The sequence below is a fragment of the Felis catus genome, chromosome D1, assembly GCF_018350175.1.
Source record: "Felis catus isolate Fca126 chromosome D1, F.catus_Fca126_mat1.0, whole genome shotgun sequence".
Lineage (NCBI taxonomy): Eukaryota > Metazoa > Chordata > Mammalia > Carnivora > Felidae > Felis > Felis catus.
Window position 1 is genome coordinate 100,002,636 of NC_058377.1, and position 24,019 is coordinate 100,026,654.

The following is a 24,019-nucleotide window of genomic DNA, read 5'->3' on the forward strand; positions in this document are numbered from 1 at the left end:
GTTGAGAGACAGAGACAGAGTTTGAGCAGGGAAGGGGCAGAGAGAGGGGGAGACACAGTATCTGAAGCAAGCTCCAGGCTCTGGGATGTCCATGCAGAGCCTGATGTGGGGCTCGAACTCATGAACTGTGAGATCATGACCTGAGCTGAAGTCAGATGCTTAACTGACTGAGGCACCCAGGTGCCCCAGTAATATTTTAATAGCAAAGTTGTGATATGTGTGTCTTTGATCTTGTGCAGTAAAATGTAAATGTCTGTTTCCAAAATAGAAATGATCTACATTATTCACAACTTTATATGTTTGATGAAAAAGAGTCACACCTGTGTTGTATGAGGTCAAGATAGACTGAAAGGAAAATGTAGACAGCATTAAATAACCTACTCTTTCTTATCAATTCTATTGGTTAATCAACTTACCAATCAAAACTCTACATATATAGTGAGCACCATCTGTAAGGTTGACACTTAGGTGCCGTGTGGGTTTGAGGAGTAATAAATTGAAGACAAATAGGCAACATGAAACCACAATAAGCAATAAAAGTCTCTATAAAAATCAAATGTAATAAATTGTATGGTTCTAACTGTAGGTGGTAGAGAATTTCTTCTTCTTTTCCTTCTTCCTTTTTTTTTTTTTAAAGTGTGCTTCATGCCCAGCGCAGAACCCAATGTGGGGCTTGATCTCACCACCCTGAGATCAAGACCTGAGCTGAGATTGCGTTGGATGCTTAACTGACTGAACCACCCAGGTGCCTTGAGAATCTCTTCATTTTTAAATTCAACTCCGTGAACATTTACTGAGTACTTACTGTGTACTTGGTTCTGAAGATTCAGACATGAACAAGCTCCGCTTATTAAGGGAGACAGCTACTGAAACAGTAATTATGATAAAAATTGGTAAATATTCCAGCAGAAAGATGTAAAAAACAAACAAGCAAACAAACAAACAAACAAACAAACACAGAAGTGTTAGCTAGAGGGGAATGATGAATGGTTTTGATCTGAGCATTAAAGCAAGAATAACCTGGGGGCGCCTGGTTGGCTCAGTCATTGGAGCATGGTTGGGTTCAAGCCCCAACTCAATGCCAAGTAGAGATTGTAGAGATTACTTAAAAATGAAATCTTAAAAAAAAAAAATAAAATGAGAGTAAACAGTTAGAAAGCTGAGGTGTGCATGCCACACAAAATGTAAAGAGCATACGTGCAAAGAGCAAGTTTGGGAGAAAGATGTCTATTTCTGACTGGGTGGAAAGCGGGCTCTGGGAGCAGTGGCAGCAGGGAAACTAGAGAACGGGCTCCAGTTCGTACATGCCATGCAAATACTACTGGACTTAGCCTTGTAGGCAGGGGGACCATTGATAGATTTCAGGGCACTGCATGATGTGTTCAGATTTGCATTTAGAAGTGTAACAACAATAATAAAGATAGCTTATATTTATTGAGGGCTTGCTATGAACTAGGTGCCACATGCCTTATTGCACTGAACAGACAGATTGCTTAAACTCATTTCCAGAGTCGAGAGCTGAGACGAACGCACAAGTGTGGAAGTGACCGGGGTGGCTTCCTAGGCAGCGGACACTGTAGAGTGGGTGGGACTTGGATCGGGAGGTGGAGGGGCAGGCATGGCGTGTAATGTGAAAAGTAAGATGCTCCTGTGGTGGTTATCAGCTTGCCTTCATGAGAAGGTGAGGGGACTTTTTAAAAAAATTAATTAATTTTTTAAACTTGTTTTATTTCTTATTTTTGAAAATTTACATCCAAATTAGTTAGCATGTAGTGCAACAATGATTTCAGGAGTAGATTCCTTAATGCCCCTTACCCATTTAGCCCATCCTTCTCCCACAACCCCTCCAGAAACCCTCAGTTTGTTCTGCATATTTATGAGTCTCTTCTGTTTTGCCCCCCTCCCTGTTTTTATATTATTTTTGTTTCCCTTACCTTATGTTCATCTGTTTTGTGAAGGTGAGGGGACTTCTAAGTAGAGCAAGAATATGTATTTAGAGGTGAGTGAAGTTGGCTTAAAAGGGCATGGGGAAATACTTTAGAGCTTCTAAAAGTCAGTGGAGGAGTTGAGGCCTGTATCCAGGCAACAGGGTGGTTTCTGAGTGAACCGAGCACAGGGACTCAGGGAGAATGCTGACTTCAGCATGCAGGCTGGCGGGAGGTTGGGGGGTGTGGGTGGGGGGAAGACCTGTGACACCTGGAGATGGTTGGTGCATGGAGGAGCTGCGGTGATCCTCACATGGGCTTCTATCCTGCCTGAAGACCGAGACTTCAGGAAGATGGAGGAGGAAATTGGTGAAATCAGTGGGTGTGGAGAGAGTGTACATGTGGGAAAAGTAGGAGAGGCAGGAGTCAGAGGTGACTGCAAAGATTCAAGTCTGAGGGCTGAGCAGAATGACGGTGCTGCTGTAAGACCCCCTGAGAAGAGGGGTCTGTCAGAGCACGCCTGCTGGGAGATACCCACTCCACAGGTCAGAGTCACCAGTTGCAGCTCTAACCCCTGGCTAAAGCCGTGCCATGAGGGGCAGAGGAGGAGGGGACATTCCCAAGTCTCACACTCTGCTCAGTGTCCCACATAGCTTCTTCGTCTCTCTTATTCCAGAGATGGTGGCATGAAATGTTCCCGATAACTTGCAGTTGCCTGCCATGTTCCTGCTATTCACAGGGAAGGCATAATAAATGGATTTGGACAAGTTTTATATCAACCATGGGTTTTGATGTCATTTCTGTAAGGTGCTGGAGTGGCCAACCGCTTTCTCATCTGGCTGAGGAGTGGTGGCCCTCTCTCCCTTTCTAGAAAGGCCTGGGTTTCAGCCTTGGCTCAATCATTCACAAGCTGTATTTGGGCAGGCTACTTAACCTCTCTGAGTCACAATTGACTCACCTATCAATTAGCGACCTCAAAGTGGTACAGAAAGAATTAATTGAGGGGACAACAGTTATCACAGTCCAGCACGCAGTAGCTACTGACTAAAGGACAACAGTATCTGCCACTGTGGCTGTCGGGGTGACAATGACAGTGACAATGGTGAAATCAGGTCACCACATGCTTGAGGTTTCCTCCGGCCACCAGAGGCTGGGTTGTTTTTGTTTAAGATTTTTAAAGTTTATTTATTTTGAGAGAGAGCACACACAGAGGGGAGGAGCAGAGAGGGAGGGAGACAGAGAATCCCAAGCAGGCCCCACCCAGGATGGAGCCCCACAAGGGGCTCGATCTTACGACAGCGAGATCATGACTTGAGCTGATATCCAGAGTCCGTCGCTTAGCTGACTGAGCCACCCAGGCTCCCTGAGTCTGTGGGTTGTCTTTGGTGTTTCCCTGTTTCCCTTCCTCTGGAACAGAAAGGGAACCTCCCCTTGCTTCGCCTCTCCTGTTCAGTTGTTCTTCTTCAGTGCCCTTCTTTCATGCCACGCAATCCCCCATTTCTTCTCCAGTGTTAGCCAGGTGACTCACTGAGGATTCTCTCAGCGTATTTTCACCTTCTGTATATCTTCTAATTTTTACTATGAGAAAGATTAGTGATGAGGGAGGTATTTAGTTTATTTCAGTGTGGAAGCCCAAGTGAAAGAAGAAAAAAATAAAAGGAATAAGAAATACTTCAGGGTAGTCTTATTTGTTTTTCTTTTTTAAACTGAGGTATAGCTGACACACAACGTTACATCAGTTTCAGGTGTACAACATAGTGATTTGACACCTTCAACCTAATTTCAAAAGCAGAGAAAATCTTTGAGAGATTCCTCTGCCTCGTGTCATGAACGTGCTGCTGAATCGCATGTAGTTACAAGCTTCCTGAAAGTGAGAGCCATCTTTCATTCTTCTCTTGTATGTCCCAAATTGCCTGGGCACATGGTAGGTACTTAATAAAACATTTGGTTAAAGAACTGAATTAAAATAAATCCTCACCTCCTGCTGACAAAAAATACCAATGGTGGGAAAACTGAAAGACAGAAACAAGCAAACTGGTGAATCCCCATATATTACATTCGAACTGTTGTTTGATACTGACCTATATTCTCAACAACTTCCAGATGTCCACTTGGACCCCAGGTGTCAAAATTTTCTCGAAATGTTTGTAAAAATTCATGAAGATGTGGGATTGAGCAAAACCACAGGACCTGAAAGAACCCAGAAACTTAGCTAATTCATGTAAGGAAAATATTGAAGATATTCTTTAGAAAGGGAGAACTGTTAATGAAATTGGCATTTCTGGGAAGTAAATGGAGGAAACCAGGGATTCACGAGACGTTTACTTGAGAATTTCTCATGCAAAGGCATGATGAAAAATGTTGAGAATGGGAGAATTGTTGATAATATGGAACTTATTAATGCTGAAAATGTTGATTATTATTTCCAGTGTGGTATACTTGAAATAACATACCAGTTGGAATAAAATGATCTGGTTCTTGTTCTGGATCCACTTCTTACTGGGAGGCTTCGCTAATTCCCAACCCCTTTGAGCTTTGGTTTTCTCCCTTGTGATAAGGAGATCATGGAGTTTTTTTGCAAGATAGATTGCATAGTGTCTTGTATAGAGTGGACTGTTGGGCAGTGAATGGATAAACGTTTGTGATATTAACAGATAAATAAGTAAAATAAACCAATAAGATAATATGTGCAAAAGGGCTCTATTAACAGGCAAGTGCTAAATAAACATGAAGGATTGTTGTTATGATGTGTTTGTTTTGTCACAGGGCTCTTCTCTGAGATACATTTTCTCCAAATGGAGTCCATGGCCATTACAAATAATGTGACTGAGTTAATTTTCACTGGCCTGTTTCAGGATCCAGAGGTTCAGAGAGCATGCTTTGTGGTGTTTCTTCCTGTGTACCTGGCCACAGTGGTGGGCAATGGTCTCATTGTTCTGACAGTCAATGTCAGTAAGAGTCTGTGTTCCCCCATGTACTTCTTCCTTAGCTACTTGTCCCTGGTGGAGATCGCTTACTCCTCTACTGTTGTCCCTAAATTCATCACAGACTTACTTGCCAAGATTAAAACCATCTCTCTGGAGGGCTGTGTGGCTCAGATATTCTTCTTCCACTTCTTTGGGGTCACTGAGATCCTTTTGCTTGTGGTGATGGCCTATGACCGCTATGTGGCCATCTGCAAGCCTCTTCAGTATATGAACATTATGAGCCGCCAACTATGTCATGTACTGGTGGCTGGCTCCTGGCTTGGGGGCTTTTTCCACTCCATTATACAGATTCTCATCACCGTCCAGTTGCCCTTCTGTGGTCCCAATGTGATTGACCACTACTTCTGTGATCTTCAGCCATTATTCAAGCTTGCCTGCACTGACACCTTTGTGGAGGGGGTTATTGTGTTGGCCAACAGTGGCTTAATTGCTCTGTGCTCCTTCCTCATTTTGGTGTCCTCCTATATTATCATCCTTGTCAACTTGAGGAACCATTCTGCAGAGGGGAGGCGCAAAGCCCTCTCTACCTGTGCCTCTCACATCACAGTGGTCCTCTTGTTCTTTGGACCTGCCATCTTCCTCTACATGCGACCCTCCTCCACCTTCACTGAGGACAAACTGGTGGCCGTGTTCTACACAGTTGTCACCCCCATGCTGAACCCCATCATCTACACACTCAGAAATGCAGAGGTGAAAATTGCCATGAGGAGGTTGTGGGGCAAAAAGAACTTAGGGATGGAATAAAAATGGGAAAGTGATAAAGAAAAACATCTAATTATTCTTTGTTTTTGAAATGAATTTTGATTTCAGTGGGACATTCAGGAATGGCAAAAACAAATGTAAGGACTTTAATAACCAAACACTTGCTTGTATCTTGGTATAATGTCCCAAGGGAAGAGATCCGATTGCCTCTATGATATCCAAGAATATCATGAGATTGGGTAACATTGAGACTCAAACTAAATGGCAAATGCCAAGGAGAATATTTTGACAGATGTTTTGTAAGTTAAAGTACTTCTTCTATGACATACTTCCTCTCTCCTTCCCTCCCTTCTTCCCTCCCTCCCTTCCTCCCTCCCTTCCTCCCTCCCTTCCTTCCTTCTCCCTTCTGTGTTCAGCCTCCTAATGACAACAGCTTATATTTCATTAAGAAGGGGAACCAAACAGAGGAACTATCATGGGATATTTGAGGAGAGTGCCAATATGATCTTCTCTTCCACTGTGGAGAAATGTATCTTTGAAAATTGTGTCTGGGGGCACCTGGGTGGCTCAGTCGGTTAAGTGCCTGACTTTGGCCCAGATCATGGTCTTGAATTTTGTGGGTTGGAGCCCCATGTGGGGCTCTGTGCTGACAGCTCCGAGCCTGGAGCCTGCTTTGGGTTCTGTGTCTCCCTCTCTCTCTGTCCCTCCCCTGCTCACACTCTGTCTCTCAAAAATAAATAAACATAAAAAAAAAAAAGAAAATTGTGTCCATGAATTTTTCTGTTTTCTGATTGGTTCTTGGTGTCTTGTACCATGGACTGTCTGATTACAAGTACCGAAAAAGTCCCTGGGGCCATTTCGATTCTTGTGACATGTTGGTACAAAAGGTAGGTCTTCAGTCTCCACAGGCCTTTTCACAATGTCCAGTATCCATAAGTTAAAAAAAATATATCAAAAAGGCATAGGTTCTAGCTATCAATAGGGAAAGATCAAGTCAAACATTTTAACGAAAAGATCACTTTTAGCCTTATCCAAATGTAAATACAGAATGTAGGAAATTTTTTATTTTTTTAAATTTATTTTTATTTAATATATATGTATTTTTTAGAGAGGAAATGTGAGCAGGGTGGGGGCAGAGGGAGAGGGGGAGAGAGAATCCCAAGCAGGCTCCACGCCCTCAAGACTGTGAGATCATGACCTAAGCCAAAATCAAGAGTTGAATGGTTAACTGACTGAGCCACCCAGGCACCCCCAGAATGTAGAAAATTATTAGGCCTAACTTGAAGAATGAAAGGAAGGGAAATACTACCCATGCATGTTTCTACCCCAGACTTCTGTCCTTTATTCTAGGTGACCATGCCAAGTCCGTTTCTTATCATGCCTATTAGTGTTTCCTGGTGAAGTAGGATGAGACAGTCTATGTCTCTGTTATTGTGATCCTGCTGTGACTGGCCATGACTCCTGTGGTCTCCAGCTATTATCCAGGCTTGCCTGCACTGACACTTTTGTGGAGAGGGTTATTGTATTGGCCAACAGTAGCTTCATTGTCATGTACTCCTTCCTCATTTTGGTGACCTCGTAGATTCTTTCACCTCTCCAAACTCCACCTCACCCAACCGACTCATATCATTGTGGACAATTTAGAGGTTATAATAAAATTTGCCCCTTTTGGGGCGCCTGGGTGGCGCAGTCGGTTAAGCGTCCGACTTCAGCCAGGTCACGATCTCGCAGTCTGTGAGTTCGAGCCCCGCGTCGGGCTCTGGGCTGATGGCTCAGAGCCTGGAGCCTGTTTCCGATTCTGTGTCTCCCTCTCTCTGCCCCTCCCCCCTTCATGCTCTGTCTCTCTCTGTCCCAAAAATAAATAAACGTTGAAAAAAAAAATTTGCCCCTTTGGCTTTGGAATTACAAAGACTGGCTTTGCATTTGCGCTCTGTCCTTCCACCTCTCCTTGAGGATCAGATGAAGTAATTCAGGCAGTTTCCTTGCAGAGGGATGAAGCATTGCAGGTGTGCTCTGGGACTTAGAGGCTTCTCTCTTTCTCCTTAGGTGCTGACTGAACATGTAGGTGAATAGTGGTTTTCAAGGCAGCAGGAAATCTTCCCCACTTCTCCAGTAATCATGGTCATAGATGACCATCACTAAACCCTGAGAAAATACTTCTGCCCAGAATAACTTTACCAGCCTTTTCTATATGGCAAAATCGTATACATCCTTTTAAGCTGTGGGTTAAAGTCATCTCACTTATGAGGCCTTCTCGGACTTCCCTCCTCCTTGAGTTGGATTTATGTCTCCTGTCCAAGGTTATATTTATCATTGCCCTTATTCTGATTGTAATTATTTTATACATGTTTCTTTCAAAGGCAAGACTGTTCACCCTTCTTTGTGGCTGGGTGAATGCATGTAGCTGGTGCTTGTTGAATTAACCCTTGATGCCCATGTACTGTCCTTTGTATATCAATTCTCACTGATTCTTTCTGAACACTTTCATGGTGAAGAGCACATCTCTGCCTGTTAAAAATTTTAAGAGCTCAGGCTCTGAAATTCAGTAGGATGTTTCAGTTGCCTCTCAGCCACAACCCAAGATCTAACTACTTCATTTCTCTAAACATGAGTTTCTGCATAATTAAAATAAGATTAATAATAGCATGCACTTCATAAGATTATTCTGAATATTAAATACAATAACATACATAAAGCTTTTAGAAAATAACAGGGTATGGAGTTGTACCATGGACCCAATAAATATTAGCCATCATCGTTGTTATTGTTGCTGTTGGTAATTACATGTCTGTCCACGTGTAGGTCTTCTTTTCATCCTTTTGAGCTACTCAGAATAGGCCTCGATTGCATACCAAAAAGTTTAAAGGCAGTTCAATTCTTTGGTTTTGAGACTTCTTTGGGCTAAACATTCTCTGTCACTTAATTGCTTTGAAAGCCTAGCACAGTACCTGGCACATTGTAGGTGCTCAATAAATGTTTGTTAAATCGATGTTGACTGTATTGTAGGTCAACTATATTTCAATTAAAAAAAAAAAAAGGAATAGACCATAATGTAGCCTCCCCATTGTCTTTTATGCTGAATGTGCTTGTACTTTGTTAATGTATATTTTAAAGCATATGGTCCAGAACTGAACTTGTATTGCAGAGGCTGGGGTGTTAGGATGCAGGCTGTGATAGGAGCCACTTACTCAGTGTGCATGTTTGGGTTCTTCACTGAGAGCTTTGAAAAAGAACATCATCAACAAACTCTGAGTCATTGAATACTGCAGGGGCAGAAAACATCTACAGTAACTGAATTGTCAAAATTCTCAGGGATTCCCTTACCCTAGTGAGACTTAGTGGGTCTATTGAGAGTTAATTACTCGCTTTGTTCTGGTCTCACTGGAAAAAACATAGGAATCAAAGGAATACATTTTTTCCCCATTGTTTAAGAGCCAGAGAATGTTGTGAAATGTTAAAAACAACTTCTCAGTTCACAGAAGTGTAAGTCTAATTATGCCATTTAGCACTGGAGACCATGTAGTTAGTTCTCAATTGTTGATTCTGAGCATTGAAACATGTATTTTTCAGAGAATAAATATAACATCATCTCATTAAAGAAAAATTAGAAAAAAAACCCAGGGCTTCTGGGAAGATGGCGGTGTAGGAGGACGCTGAGCTCACCACATCCTGCGGATCACTTAGATTCCACCCACACCTGCCTAAATAACCCAGAAAATCGCCAGAAGACTAGCAGAAGATTCTCCGGAGCCAAGTGTAGACGAGAGGTCCACGGAAGAGGGGCCCTTCCCGAAGCAGATCTCCAAAGGAAAAGCGAGCTGAGCCTGCCCCTCCCACCCCTGTGCACCTTGCCGATCCACCCCAGCTAATTTGCCAGATCCCCAGCACCACAAGCCTGGCAGTGTGCAAGTAGCCCAGACAGGCCACGCCACCCCACAGTGAATCCCACCCCTAGGAGAGGGAAAGAGAAGGCACACACCAGTCTGACTGTGGCCCCAGAGGTGGGCTGGGGGCAGACATCAGGTCTGACTGTGGCCCCGCCCACCAACGCAAGTTATTCAAGACAGCACAGGGGAAGTGCCCCGCAGTCCTGCACTACTCCAGGGACTATCCAAAATGACGAAACAGAAGAATTCCCCTCAAAAAAACGTCCAGGAAATAACGACAGCTAACAAACTGATCAAAAACGATTTAAACAATATAACAGAAAGTGAATTTAGAATAATAGTCATAAAATTAATCGCTAGGCTTGAAAACAGTATGAAGGACAGCAGAGAATCTATTGCTACAGAGATTAAGGGACTAAGGAATAGCCAGGAGGAGCTAAAAAATGCTATTAATGAGCTGCAAAATAAAATGGAGACAACCACGGCTCGGATTGAAGAGGCAGAGGAGAGAATAGGTGAACTAGAAGATAAAATTATGGAAAAAGAAGAAGCTGAGGAAAAAGATAAAAAAAATCCAGGAGTATGAGGGGAAAATTAGAGAACTAAGTAATGCATTAAAGAGAAATAATCTATGCATAATTGGTATTCCAGAGGAGGAAGAGAGAGGGAAAGGTGCACTTGAAGAAATAATAGCTGAGAACTTCCCTGATCTGGGGAAGGAAAAAGGCACTGAAATCCAAGAGGCACAGAGAACTCCCTTCAGAGGTAACTTGAATCGATCTTCTGCACGACATATCATAGTGAAACTGGCAAAATACAAGGATAAAGAGAAAATTCTGAAAGCAGCTAGGGATAAACGTGCTCTAACATATAAAGGGAGACCTATAAGACTCGTGACCGATCTCTCTACTGAAACTTGGCAGGCCAGAAAGGAATGGCAGGAGATCTTCAATGTGATGAACAGAAAAAATGTACAGCTGAGAATCCTTTATCCAGCAAGTCTGTCATTTAGAATAGAAGGAGAGATAAAGGTCTTCCCAAACAAACAAAAACTGAAGGAATTTGTCACCACTAAACCAGCCCTACAAGAGATCCTAAGGGGGATCCTGTGAGACAAAGTACCAGAGACATCGCTATAAGCATGAAACCTACGGACATCACAATGACTCTAAACCTATATCTTTCTATAATAACACTGAATGTAAATGGACTAAATGCGCCAACCAAAAGACATAGGGTATCAGAATGGATAAAAAAACAAGACCCATCTATTTGCTGTCTACAAGAGACTCATTTTGACCTGAGGACACTTTCAGATGTAAAGTGAGGGGATGGAGGACTATTTATCATGCCACTGGAAGTCAAAAGAAAAATTAGTGTCACGAGCTTCTCTGTATACAGAATTTTGAAGTCTTTCCTCATTTATTATTTAATATTTTTAGGTATAGGTTTGTATGTAGCAGAAAAAATGTCAATGAAACGGAAGTACAAAAGTACAGAGGGTGAAAGTCCAGTATGGCTGTGGAAGCCTGACATATTATCAGAATTCCAGACTGTGCTGTCTTCAGCACCCAGCTTCAACCTCAAGACCTCAAAGGGCTGCTAGAGCTCTATACCACTGCTGTCCAGGCAGGCTCTATGCCACACCGGAGATGTTCTGTGTCTGTGCTGAACAAATTGGGAGTGGCTGTTGAGCAGTGAAATGGGCTAGTGAGACCAAGGAACTAAAATTTAAAAATTTTTAAATTATAATACGTTTCAATTTAAAAAACTACATGTGGCTAATGGATGCCCTATTGGACAATGCCACTCTTAGCATTTCCTCTATATCCCAGGAGGCAGGAAATGGGAAAAAGGAAAGATAAGCTAATCACTTTCTAATTTAGAAGATTATCCAAAAGTGCCACATGGCGATTTTGCTCTCATCTTATTTGACTGAAATTAATCACATGGTTATCCTTAATTGCAAGGGAGACCAGAAACTGTAATATTTTATTCTAGGTGGAATTATGTTTAGCTAAGATCAGGGTTCTGTTCTGTTTCTAAGGAGATGAGTTTGGAAACAGCCCATGGGCCCATTAACTAGTGAATAGATAAGGAAGATGTGTTCTGTATATACAATGGACTATTACTCACCCATAAGAAAGAATGAAATCTTGCCATTTGCAACAACATGGATGGAGCTAGAGAGTATTACACTAAGCAAAATAAGTCAATCAGAGGAAGACAGATACCATATCATTTCACTCATGTGCAGAATTTAAGAAACAAAACAAATGAGCAAAGGGGGAAAAAAAGAGAGAAGCAAACCAAGGAACAGACTCTACTATTAAGAACAATCTGATGGTTACCAGAATGGAGGGGGGTGGGGGATGGGTTAAATCGGTGATGGGGATTGAAGAGTGCACTCGTGATGAGAACCAGCTATTGTATGGAAGTGTTGAATCACTACATTGTACGTAATACTACACTGTATGTTAACTAACCAGAAATTAAAGACTTAAAGAGAAAGGGGAGAATGGATGTAATAGCATATATTCTCAGGCAGTATATTACATACCAATTTCCTGAGCAATTAAAAGTTTTCACAAAAGTTTTTTTTTTAATTTTTTTTAACGTTTTATTTATTTTTGAGACAGAGAGAGACAGAGCATGAATGGGGGAGGGTCAGAGAGAGAGGGAGACACAGAATCCAAAACAGGCTCCAGGCTCTGAGCTGTCAGCACAGAGCCCGATGCGGGGCTCGAACTCACGGACCGTGAGATCATGACCTGAGCCGAAGTCAGACGCCCAACCAACTGAGCCACCCAGGCGCCCCCACAAAAGTTGTTTATAATGGCTTGATAATATCAACAGTCTGATTGTAGCATAGTTTACTTAATTATTCACCTATTTCAGGCCTATTAGGTTTACTTAATAACTTATTCAGTAAGATTTAATGAGCATGTACTATGTGCTATGCATTGTTCTAAGTGTGAGGGATATACAGCGATATATCAGATGGAGATATTTCTGCCTACATGGAGGTGAACATTCTGTTTTCTGGGGGTGCCTGGGTGGTCAGTTGGTTAAGTGTCTTACTCTTAATTTCTGCTCAGGTCATGATCCCACGGTTTGTGGGATCGAGCCCTGCATTGGGCTCTGTGTTGACAGTGTGGAACTTGCTTGGGATTCTCTCTCTCCCCCTTTCTCTCTGCCCCTCCCCCCTCTCAAAATAAATAAACGAACATTAAAACAACATTCTGTTTTCTGAAACTGCTGTGGTCTGGATCAGCATTGCCAATAGAATTTTCTGTGATGATGGAAGTATTCTAGATCTCTGCTGATATATGGTAGTCCCTAGCCATGTGCATAATTAGTATTTGAGTATGCATAACATGCTGAAGAATTGAATTTCTAATTCTATTTAATTTTAACTGGCTTAAATTTAAATAGCTCCATGTTGCTGGTGGCTACCTAATTGGATATCATGGGTCCACACACTTCTGCTGCAAACTTGTGGCTATTTCTCCAGATCAGGGGCAAGATTGCTCCTGGGCCCCAGGACCCTGACAGATCTGTGGATGACTATTTTTAGGTCTTTACTCTCGGGAGCCAGCTCTTTTGACTGTATTGCAGTTACAGTTGTTTTCATACATTTATTTTTTAACTTTTAAACTGGACTTGTAATTGATTTATGTACCACAATTATAATATTAGAGAATCTGACTTGGACTATATTTATCTTTACCAATGAACTTTATACAGTCATATGTTTTTATTCTGTTAATTAGCATCTTTACATTTTAGCTTGTAGAATTCTCTTTAGCATTTCTTGTGAGGCATCTCTAGTAGTGATGAACTCCCTCAATTCTTCTCATTTGGGAAAGTCTTTCTCTGCTTTGTTTGTGAAGGGCACATTTGCTGGGGTTAGTATTCTTGGTTGACAGTTTTGTTCTTTCAACATTTGGAACATATCATCTAATAGCTCCTGGTCAGATGTGTCTTCAGGCTGTGCTCTCCAGTTGGAGGGTGGCACTGACCGTGCTTGTGTTTGGTTTGGGCCTCAGGCTGCCTCCTGCAACTGGGTGGGGCTAGAGACTGTGCTCCATGGTCACGTGAGTTTGCTGGTTGGCTGGGGCTGCAGGCTATGATCTGTGATTGGGCTGGATCCCTGCCTGGTCAAGGACACAGGCTGTGTTTAGCAGTCAGGTAGGCCTTTATGCTGGACTCTTCTGCTAGGTGGGGTTGTAGGCTGGGGCTCTATGGTTGGGCAATGCTGTAGGCTGGGCTCTGAGGCTGCTCAGGGTTACTGTTCAGGTTCCCTGGTTGTGCAGGGCCAGAAACTACACTCAACAACTGGACAGGGCTTCTGGCTTGGCTCCCCACCTGGGCAGGCCATAGGATGTGCTCATGGCTGCCAGATGTCTATGCTCATGCTTCCCAGAGGGATGGGACTGGAGGTTATACTCAGTAGTTGGGCAGGACTATGAATTTGCTCCTTTTCTCTGTTGAGCTAAAGTATCTTATGGTTCGCCTCACTGTCTGTTTTTATCTTATTTTATTTTTCCTTCCCTTCCCCTTTGTTCATCTGTTTTGTTTCTCAAATTCCACACATGTGTGAAGTCATATGGTATTTGTCTCTGAGTGAGTTATTTTGCTTAACATAATACACTCTAGTTCCATCTATGTCATTGCAAATGGCAAGATTTCATTCTTTTTGATGGCTGAGTAATATTCTGTATATATATGTATGTGTGTGTGTGTGTGTGTGTGTGTGTGTGTGTGTGTGTCTCCCCCACATAATCTTTATTTATTTGTCAGTTGATGGACATTTGGGCTCTTTCCATAATTTGGCTATTGTTGCTAATGCTGCTATAAACACTGGGGTACGTGTACCCCTTCAAATCAGTACTTTTGTATCCTTTGGATACTAGTGGTGCAATTGATGAGTCATAGGGTAGTTGTATTTTTAACTTTTTGAGGAACCTCCATACTGTTTTCCAGAGTGGCTGTACCAGTTTGCATTCCCATCAATAGTATAAGAGGTTCCCCTTTCTCTGCATCCTTGCTAGCATCTGTTGTTTCTTGAGTTGTTAATTTTAGCTATTCTAACAGGTGTAAGGTGGTATTTCATCATGGTTTTGATTTATACTACCCTGATGATGAATGATGTTGAGCGTTTTTTCACGTATCTTTTAGCCATTTGTATGTCTTCTTTGGAGAAATTTCTGTTCATGTTTTTTGCCCATTTCTTAACTGGATTATTTATTTTTTGGGTATTGAGTTTGATAAGTTCTTTATAGGTTTGAATACTAACCCCTTATCTGATATGTCATTTGCAAATATCTTCTCCCATTCCATAGGTTGCCTTTAATTAATTAATTAATTTATTTATTGTTTCTAATGTTTATTTATTTATTTATTTTGAGAGAGAGATAGAATGCATGTGAATGGGGTGGCAGAGAGAGGGAGGGAGGGAGGGAGGGAGGGAGGGAGGGAGAGAGAGAGAGAGAGAGAGAGAGAGAGAGAGAATCCTAAGAAGGCTCTGTGCTGTTGGTACAGAGCTCAACCCCATGAACCATGAGATCATGAACTGAGCCTAAATCAAGAGTCAGACACATAACCAACTGAGCCACCCAGGTGCCCCCTGTAGGTTGCCTTTTAGATTTATTGATTGTTTCCTTCCCTGTGCAGAAGCTTTTTATCTGAGTGAAGTCCTAATAGTTCATTTTTGCTTTTGTTTCCCTTGCATCTGGGGACATGTCTAGTAAGAAGTTGCTACGGCCAAGGTCAAAGAGTTGCTGCCTGTGTTCTCATCTAGGAGTTTGATGGTTTCCTCTCTCACATTTAGGTCTTTCATACATTTTGAATTTGTTTTTGTGTGTGATGTAAGAAAAGAAAGTGGTTCAGTTTCATTCTTCTGCATGTCGCTATCCTGTTTTTCCAACAGCATTGGTTGAAAAGACTGTCGTTTTTTCCATTGAATATTCCTTCCTGCTTTGTCAAAGATGAGTTGACCATATAGTTGTGGGTCCATTTCTGGGCTCTCTATTCTGTTCCACTGATCTACGCCTCTGTTTTTGTGCCAGTACCATACTGTCTTGATGATTACAGCTTTGTAATACAGCCTGAAGATGTCTCCTGCTTTGCTTTTCTTTTTCAACATTACTTTGGCTATTCGAGGTCTTTTCTGGTTCCATACACATTTTAGAATTGTTTGTTCCAGTTCTGTGAAAGTGCTGGTGTTATTTTGATAGGGAGTGTATTGAATGCGTAGATTGCTTTGGGTAGTATAGACATTAAAAAAATTTTTTTTTTAACATTTATTTATTTTGGGGACAGAGAGAGACAGAGCATGAACGGGAGAGGGGCAGAGAGAGAGGGAGACACAGAATCGGAAACAGGCTCCAGGCTCTGAGCCATCAGCCCAGAGCCCGACGCGGGGCTCGAACTCACGGACCGCGAGATCGTGACCTGGCTGAAGTCGGACGCTTAACCGACTGCGCCACCCAGGCGCCCCTAGTATAGACATTTTAAATGTTTGTTTTTCCAACCCATGAGCATGGAATATTTTTCTACTTCTTTGTGTCCTCTTCAGTTTCTTTCACTAGTGTTCAGTAGTTTTCAGAGTCCAGATTTTTCTTATGTCTTTGGTTAGTTTTATTCCTAGGTATCTTATGGTTTTTGGTGCAATTCTAGATGGGATTGATTCCTTGATATCTCTCTCTGCTGCTTCATTATTAGTGTATATAAATTCAACAGATTTCTGTATATTGATTTTATACCCTATTGCATTGCTGAATTCATGTACAAGTTCTAGCAATGTTTTGGTGGAGTCTTTTGGATTTTCTACATAGAGTATCATGTTTGTGGAGAGTGAAAGTTTGACTTCTTCCTTGCAGATTTGGAAGCCTTTTCTTTCTTTTTGTTTTCTGATTGCTGAGGCTAGGACTTCCAGTACTATGTTGAACAATAGTGGTGAGAGTGGACCTCCTTGTTGTGTTTCTGATCTCAGGGGGAAAGCCCTCTATTTTTCCCCATTGAGGATGATCTTAGCTGTGGGTGTTTCATGTATGGCCTTTATGATGTTGAGGTATGTTACTTCTATCCCTACTTTCTTGAGGGTTTTTACCAAAAAAGGATTCTGTATTTTGTCAAATGCTTTTTCTGCATCTATTGAGAGGATCATATGGTTCTTATCCTTTCTTATATTAATGTGGTGTATCTTGTTGATTGATTTGTGGATATTGAATCATGCTTGCAGCCCAGGAATAAATCCCACTTGATCGTGGTGAATAATTCTCTTAATGTACTATTGGATTCTATATGTTAATGTCTTATTGAGAATTTTTGCATCCATATTCCCCAGGGATATTGGTCTGTAATTTTCCTTTTTAGTGTGATCTTGGTCTGGTTTTGGAATCAAGATAATTCTGGCCTCATAGAATGGGTTTGGAAATTTTCCTTCCATTTCTCTCTTTTTTTTGAACACTTTCTGAAGAATAGGTATTAACTCTGATTTAAATGTCTGGTATAATTCCCCTGGGAAGCCACTTAGCCCTGGACATTTGTTCATTGGGAGATTTTTGAACACAGATTCAATTTCTTTGCTGGTTATGGTTCTATTCAAATTTTCTATTTATTTCTGTTTCAGTTTTGGTAGTGTATATGATTCTAGGAATTTATCCATTTTTTTTCCAGATTGCCTAATTTGTTGGCATATAAATGCTCATACTATCCTCTTCTAATTGTAATTCTATGGTGTTGGTTGTGATCTCTCCTCTTTCCTTTGTGATTTTATCTGTTTGGGTCCTTTCTCTTTTCTTTTTGATAAGTCTGTCTAGAGGTTTATCATTTTTGTTAATTCTTTCAAAGAATCAGTGCCTACTTTTTTGATCTGTTCTACTGTTTTTTTTAAATTTCGATATCACTTATTTCTGCTTTAATCTATATTATTTACCTTCTTCTGCTGGTTTGTGGCTTTATTTGTTCTTTTTCCAGTTCCTTTAGGTGTAAGGTTAGGTTGTGTATTTGAGACTTTCCTTACTTCTTGAGTAAGACCTGTATTGCTATATACGTCCCTCTTATGACTGCCTTTGCTGCATTCCAGAGGTTTTGTACTGTCATGTTTTCATTTTCATTTGCTTCCATATATTTTTCATTTTTTCTTTTACTTCCTTGCTGACCAATTCATTCTTTAGTAGGATGTTCTTTAATCTCCATGTATTTGTAGTCTTTCCAATTTTTTTCTTGTGGTTGACTTCAAGTTTCATAGTGTTGTGGTCTGAAAATATGCATGGTATGTCTCAATATTTTTGTATTTGTTGAGGCTTGATTTGTGACCCAGTATGTGATCTGTTCTGGAGAATGTTCCATGTACACTTGAAAAAAAATATGTGTTCTACTGCTTTAGGATGAAATGTTCTGAATATGTCTGTTAAGTCTATCTGGTCCAGTGTGTCATTCAAAGCCATTGTTTCCTTGTAGATCTTCTGCTTAGATGATCTGTCCGTTGATGTCAGTGGGATGTTAATGTCCCCTACTATTATTGTATCATTATCAATTAATTTCTTTATTTCGTTATTAATTGATTTGTATATTTGGCTGTTTCTAGTTGGGGCATAAATAGTTACAATTGTTACATCATCTTGTTAGATAGACCCTTTTATTATGATATAGTGCCCTTCTTCATCTCTTGTTGCAGTCTTTGGTTTAAAGTCTAGTTTGTATGATATAAGTATAACTACTCTGGCTTATTTATTTTTATTTTTTTTGGTGTCTATTAGCATGATAGATGGTCCTCCATCCCCTCACTTTCAATCTGCAGGTGTCTTTGGGTCTAAAAGGAGTCTGTGATGGGCAGCATATGGGTGGGTCTTGTTTTTTCATCCATTCTGATACCCTATATCTTTTTATTGGAGCATTTAGTCCATTTACATTCAGAGTGATTATTGATAGATATGAATTTAGTGCCATTGTATTATCTGCAATGTTGCTGTTCCTGTAGATTGTCTCTGTTCCTTTCTAGTCTTTGTTGCTTTTGGTCTCTCTTTCTTTCTCAAAGAGTCCCCTTTAATATTTCTTGCAGAGCTGATTTAGTATTCACAAACTCCTTTCGTTTTTGCTTTTCTAGGAAACTCTTTATCTCTCCTTCTGTTCTGAATGACAGCCTTGCTGGATAAAATATTCTTGGCTGCATATTTTCCCCACTTAGCATGTTAAATATATCCTGCCACTCTTTTCTGGCCTGTCAAGATTCTGTGGACAGGTCTGCTGCTAACCTTACATGTCTACCCTTGTAGATTAAGGACCTTTTGTCCCTAGCTGCTTTCAGAATTCCCTGTTTTTGTATTTTGCAAGTTTTGCTGGTATGTCTTGATGTTGACCTGTTTTTGTTGATTTTGAAGGGAGTTCTCTGTGCCTCTTGGACTTGATTGAATCTTTCCTTCCCCATATTAGGGAAGTTCTCAGTTATAATTTGTTCAAATAATCTTTCTGCCTGTTTTTCCTACTCTTCTTCTTCTGGGATTCCTATGATATGGATATTATTGAGCTTTATGGAATGACTGAGTTTCCTAAGTCTATATTTGTGATCTAATAGTTTTCTTTTCCTTTCCTTTTCACCTTCATTATTTTCTATAATTTTATCTTGTATATCACCTATTTGTTCCTCTGCTTCTTCCATCCTCATTGTGATCACATCCAGTCTGTTTTACATCCCAGTTATAACATTTTTTATTTCAGCCTGACTAGTTTAAGGTATTTTATCTCTGAAACGTTTCTCTGGTGTCATCTATGCTTCTTTCAAGCCCATGTAGTATTCTTATGACTGTTTTTCTAAATGATTATTCAGATAATATTGCTTATATCTGTTTTTAGTAAATCCGTGACTGTGGCTGTGATTTCTTCTTGTCTTTCTTCTGGGGAGAAGTCCTCCATCTCATCATTTTGTCTAGGTTCCTGTCTTTTGCATGTTGAAGTCTTGTTTCCTGCTCCTGAGAGTAATGCTATATTAAGAAGGGGTCATACACTGTCCAGGGCCTCGAGCTTCAAGAAGTGTTTTTGGTGTATGCTGTGTGCACTCTGCTGTTGTGTTGTGGCTGCGCTTTCCCACAGGTCAGTCCCCTGCAGAGTTCCTCCTTGCCTACAGTGGGGAGTGTTTGGACCTTTAACTAGGTGTGCTTTGATTTGTTTGTTAAAATAAGCCTGATTGAAAAAAAAAAAGGGCTGGGGATGCCTGGGTGGTTCAGTCAGCTAAGCATCTGACTTTGGCTCAGATGATATCTCATCGTTCATGAGTTCAGACCATGGAGGGGTTTTCTGCTGTCAGCACAGAGCCTGCTTCAGATCCTCTGTTCCCCTCTGTGCCCCTCCCCTGGTTGTGTATTCTGTCTCTCAAAAATAAGTAAACATTAAAAAAAAAAGCCTGATCCAAAAAAGAGAAAAGGAAAAGGAACAAAAACCCAAGCAAACAGACAAAAAACAATAAGCCTGATTCCAAAGAAAAATGAAGAAAGAAGAAAAAAGAAGCCTGATCCAAAAAAATGAGAAAAGGTAACAGACAAACAAAAAACTCTAATTCTGATTTCAAAGGAAAAAAAAAAAATCCTGGTCCTATCTTCACCAGAAGTGAAGCTTACACTTTGGAGCACTCCATGATCAGTAGATTTGGTGCATGGGTGCGGCCTATGCTGGTCCTCTGGGGGAGAGGCCTGCTGTGTTGGCTCACAGTCAGACCTGCCCCCTGTCGATTACATTATTATCACCACCATCATTATTGAAGGAGAGGGTGAGGCACTGGGGACCCTAAGTGACTTATACATGAATCCATGAATGTTAGAATTGGAAGGTACGATAGGGGTGATCCAGCTTAACTCTGTCATCTTATATAGAAGGAGAACCAGGGGAGAGCAAGAAGTGGAGAGGTGAGTGGCATACTCAGATTAGTAGTTAATCAGTTATGACCAGATCTAGTGCCCAAGTGTCCTGACCCCTGTCCAGTCCTCACTTTCCTCTATCTTTATTCTCCTTTCCATTCTTAGTCATTCAGTCTGGAAAAAAGTTCCCTTTATGTCCTTCCTTCAACTTTCTTCTCTTACTGCCTCATTGTTGGGTGTCAAAACTTTATAGAAATGTCACTAATGGAAGCAGATTTTGAACCTTTCTGAAGTCAAGTTTAATTGACACTTTCACCCGAGAGAAAAGAAATTCCATGGGGAAGTTGTTCCCTTGATTGTAGTGTGTGGCTTAGTTTATTTTAAATAGTTCAAGGATCTAAGCATTTAATCAGAACCCTTCGACTCAGTGGGTGGGTATGTTTTGTGCATAAAACACAGCATCTTAAATTCTCTGAGTTTGCTGATTCCTGTGGCTTTTATTTGTTTCTTAGATATTATCCAAATATCAACGCAGATCCAGATCCTCTGAACTTTCCTCTTCTGTGATTCATCATAGATGCCATCATTTGTTTTCTGAAAGCCCCCAGGAACATGGTGTTTTGTTACTGGGGACAAGACCTGATTCTCGAATTGCAGTAGCAACAGCCATCCAGAGCCATCAGAAGGTAGCTTAGTGATTTCCAAGTTATTAACCTGGCAAGTATCTAGTGTGTGGCTTTGGGAAGCAATTAACCTCTGTCAGCCTCTGTTGCCTCATTTGTAAATAGAGGAGGTTTGAGTAAAAGATCTAAATATTTTCAGCACTACTCTCAAGGGCTTAGTTGAGTGTGACCTGAACTTTGCTCACTGGACCCTTCAGTGAGAAATCAGCTAGGTGGGGAATATTAGCCAAAGCACCTTACTTTTCCAGGGACCAGGATTCCTAGAGAGGAAAATAATGCTGCACACTATCCTAGCATCTCCAACCAGATCGTCACCTTGAAAACTATCTATTCCAACAGAGTGACTACCTTCATGCTGAGCTAGAGGCACTTGAGTACACTTGAGATCCATCTGACCCAATTCCTCGTTCCAAGGTAGAATGAAGCCACACCAGATTTTGTGACTTCAAGGTGGGTGATATGGCTGGAAATAAGGTGCAAAGTCTTTAAGCAACCATAGGATATTGGGTAAGTCAGGCTCTTTAAGCCACAGGTGTTCATTTATAAATGAGGTAGTTTGCTTTGAAGATTTTTTGGGGAAGGGGGATAATGAATTCCATGTACGTATTTATTTTTATTGTGGTGAAATTATCTAAAATGTAAAATTTGACAGTTTAATGTCCTTTACAGTTTTGGGATATAGTTACCGAGCTACCAATATAAAGAATCTATTAATTGCTAAAAAAAGAAATATGATAAGTTACTGTAAGAGCACAGAGGAATGGATACATTATTCTTATTGTAGTGAGATTTGTCTTGCAATTAGAAAGAAGGAATACTAAACACAGAGAAGGAAGAAAGGACCTTTTTGGTTTGGAAATAGCTGTGTAATAGTCATTTGGGAATGACAATAAGGGTACAAAGCAGACAATGGCCAGTTCAAACAGGACCTGGACTCCATGCTAAGAATATTATAATTTAGGCTGTGGGCAATAGGGAGATACTGATAGATTTTTATGTAGAGAAGTATCATGACCAGATTTACACTGAACGGTAATCACCAAAGTATTTTCCAACGCTCAGAGAAGAGAAGGTACAGATGGGTTGGAGTATTGCTGAACACACCGGAACTGGGTTGGAAGGTGGATAGTGTTGGAAGAATGAGGAGAGGGTGAAGGGGGGCTCCGTGGTGGGAATAGCAGTGTGGGCTGTGGGACGGGGAGAGGATGTGAACAGTGATGAGTCAAAGTTTGGTGGGTAAAAAGGTGATTGCTGAGGTGGCTCAGTCTGTGAAAGTCTTTAAGTCAGAGGAGTCCAGGTTTCCCCCCAGCTATTGCCATGCCTAGGGAGGATCCGAGGAAAGAAGGATCTAGGACACAATTTTCTGGCTGCAGTGTGCAGGATGGGTAGGCAGGAGCATCTGAAGATGAAGAGGTGTTGGTAATTTGGGCATCTGCTGACAGTGTGTGAGAAGGGGTGGCGGGAAGAATGGAGAGAAAGGGCACACAGGGGGATGGTTTAATGAGAAATGAATGGGCTGTGATGATGACTGGTATGGGCATGAGGGAAGGCATGGGTCAAATGTGATCTCAGCTACAGCCTGAGCAGCATGGAGGGTGAGGGTGTGATCAGAGTATCTTCCAGGTCACACTTGCCTGTAGGTCTCCTGTTTCTCCATAGTTAGTCTTATCAACTGCAACCCTAATCTTTGTCCAAATCCTTTTCTTGGGCTCGTGAGTGAGGCTGTGGTAAAAGGTGAGTCTCACACTCTTGTCTAACACTCCTGGGGAGTCTCACACTCTTGTCTTCTAACCATCCATTCACTTGATCTTCCAGGGTGCTGAGATGGTTTTAGATATTCCTAATGCTTCTAGATGCTTGGTTTTCCCAGCACTGCACCTGTTGTCAAGGGCCCTGCGCTGATGAATTTAGCAATACTGCCTATGCTTAGCATAGGTATCAATGTAATTTCTCTGCTGTACCTATATTCCTGGAAACTTTAGCTCTTGGATGGGCAGGTTTTATTTTATCTGTCTATCTATCTATCTATCTATCTATCTATCTATTTTGCTTTGGTGGATGGCTGATCACCTTTTCCTGGCTTTTTTCCTCCTATAGATGGACTTTAGTGTAATTATATAAATTACAAAGAAAAATTCCATTGGAAATGATTAAGATTGCTTAAATTTGTAGATAAATTTAGGGAGAGTTGAAATCTTTATGTTGAATTTTATTATTTAAACCTGAGTTTATAAAAATCACTTTGGGTGAATATATTTTGTCTTTTATACATGAATTTTTTTGATGTTACGTTAGTATTTTTATGGTTTTCTCTGCATAACTTCTTTGTAAAGGGAATATTTTTCAGTTGTTCCTTCTAACTCATAACTATATTTTGAACTTTCTTAATATTGCTATGGTTTTCAGTTTTTTCCTTTTTCTTTTTAAATGTTTATTTATTTTGAGAGAGAGAGAGAGAGAGAGAGAGAGAGAGAGAGAGAATGTGTGCAAGTGGAGGGGAGGGGCAGGGAGAGAGGGAGAGAGAATCCAAGACAGGCTCTGTGCCTCCATGGGGCTTGAACTCACGAATCATGTGATCATTACTTGAGCCAAAATCAAGAGTTGGACGGTTAACCAACTGAGCCACCCAGGTGTCCCAACTATGCTTTTCAGATTTGTTTGTTTGTTTGTTTATGTATGTATGTATGTATGTATGTATGTATGTATGTATGTATTTTCCTAGGTTCCTATCTTAGGAGGTTTTGCTTCCAAGAAACAAAAACCCATCAAACTAGTTTAAGCAAAGAGGGGAATTTATTTGAGGAATAAGGGACTCAATCAGAGCCCGATGTCAAGGATCAAGGATACTCTGCATCTCTGAAATGCCACGGTCTATTTTTCTACTATTTTCTTGCTCTTGAAAACTAGTTTCTCAATGTTTTCAGGTTCGATGACTTTATTTAATCTTAAACATTTTTTTTTCTTTGATGAAAATGA

At 40.9% G+C, this 24,019-nt stretch overlaps 2 protein-coding genes across 4 annotated transcripts in view; both read left to right on the forward strand.

Moving 5' to 3' along the window:
• The window catches only part of LOC111556538 (olfactory receptor 4B1-like), a 56,126-nt gene that overhangs the window by 27,100 nt on the left and 5,007 nt on the right, over positions 1 to 24,019 (forward strand). For 2 of the 3 annotated variants that reach the window (XM_045039287.1, XM_045039289.1), the window contains 2 exons: positions 20,873 to 21,046; positions 21,383 to 21,493. The gene's annotated coding sequence lies outside the window, so the exon portion shown is untranslated. Of the gene's footprint in view, positions 1 to 20,872; positions 21,047 to 21,382; positions 21,551 to 24,019 lie in introns of all 3 variants that reach the window. The other variant, XM_045039288.1, reaches the window with a different exon arrangement.
• On the forward strand, positions 2,191 to 7,296 carry LOC101098400 (olfactory receptor 4B1). The gene has a single exon (XM_045039286.1). It carries the CDS (start codon positions 4,721 to 4,723, stop codon positions 5,654 to 5,656), a length of 936 nt encoding a protein of 311 aa, XP_044895221.1. The 5' UTR covers positions 2,191 to 4,720; the 3' UTR covers positions 5,657 to 7,296.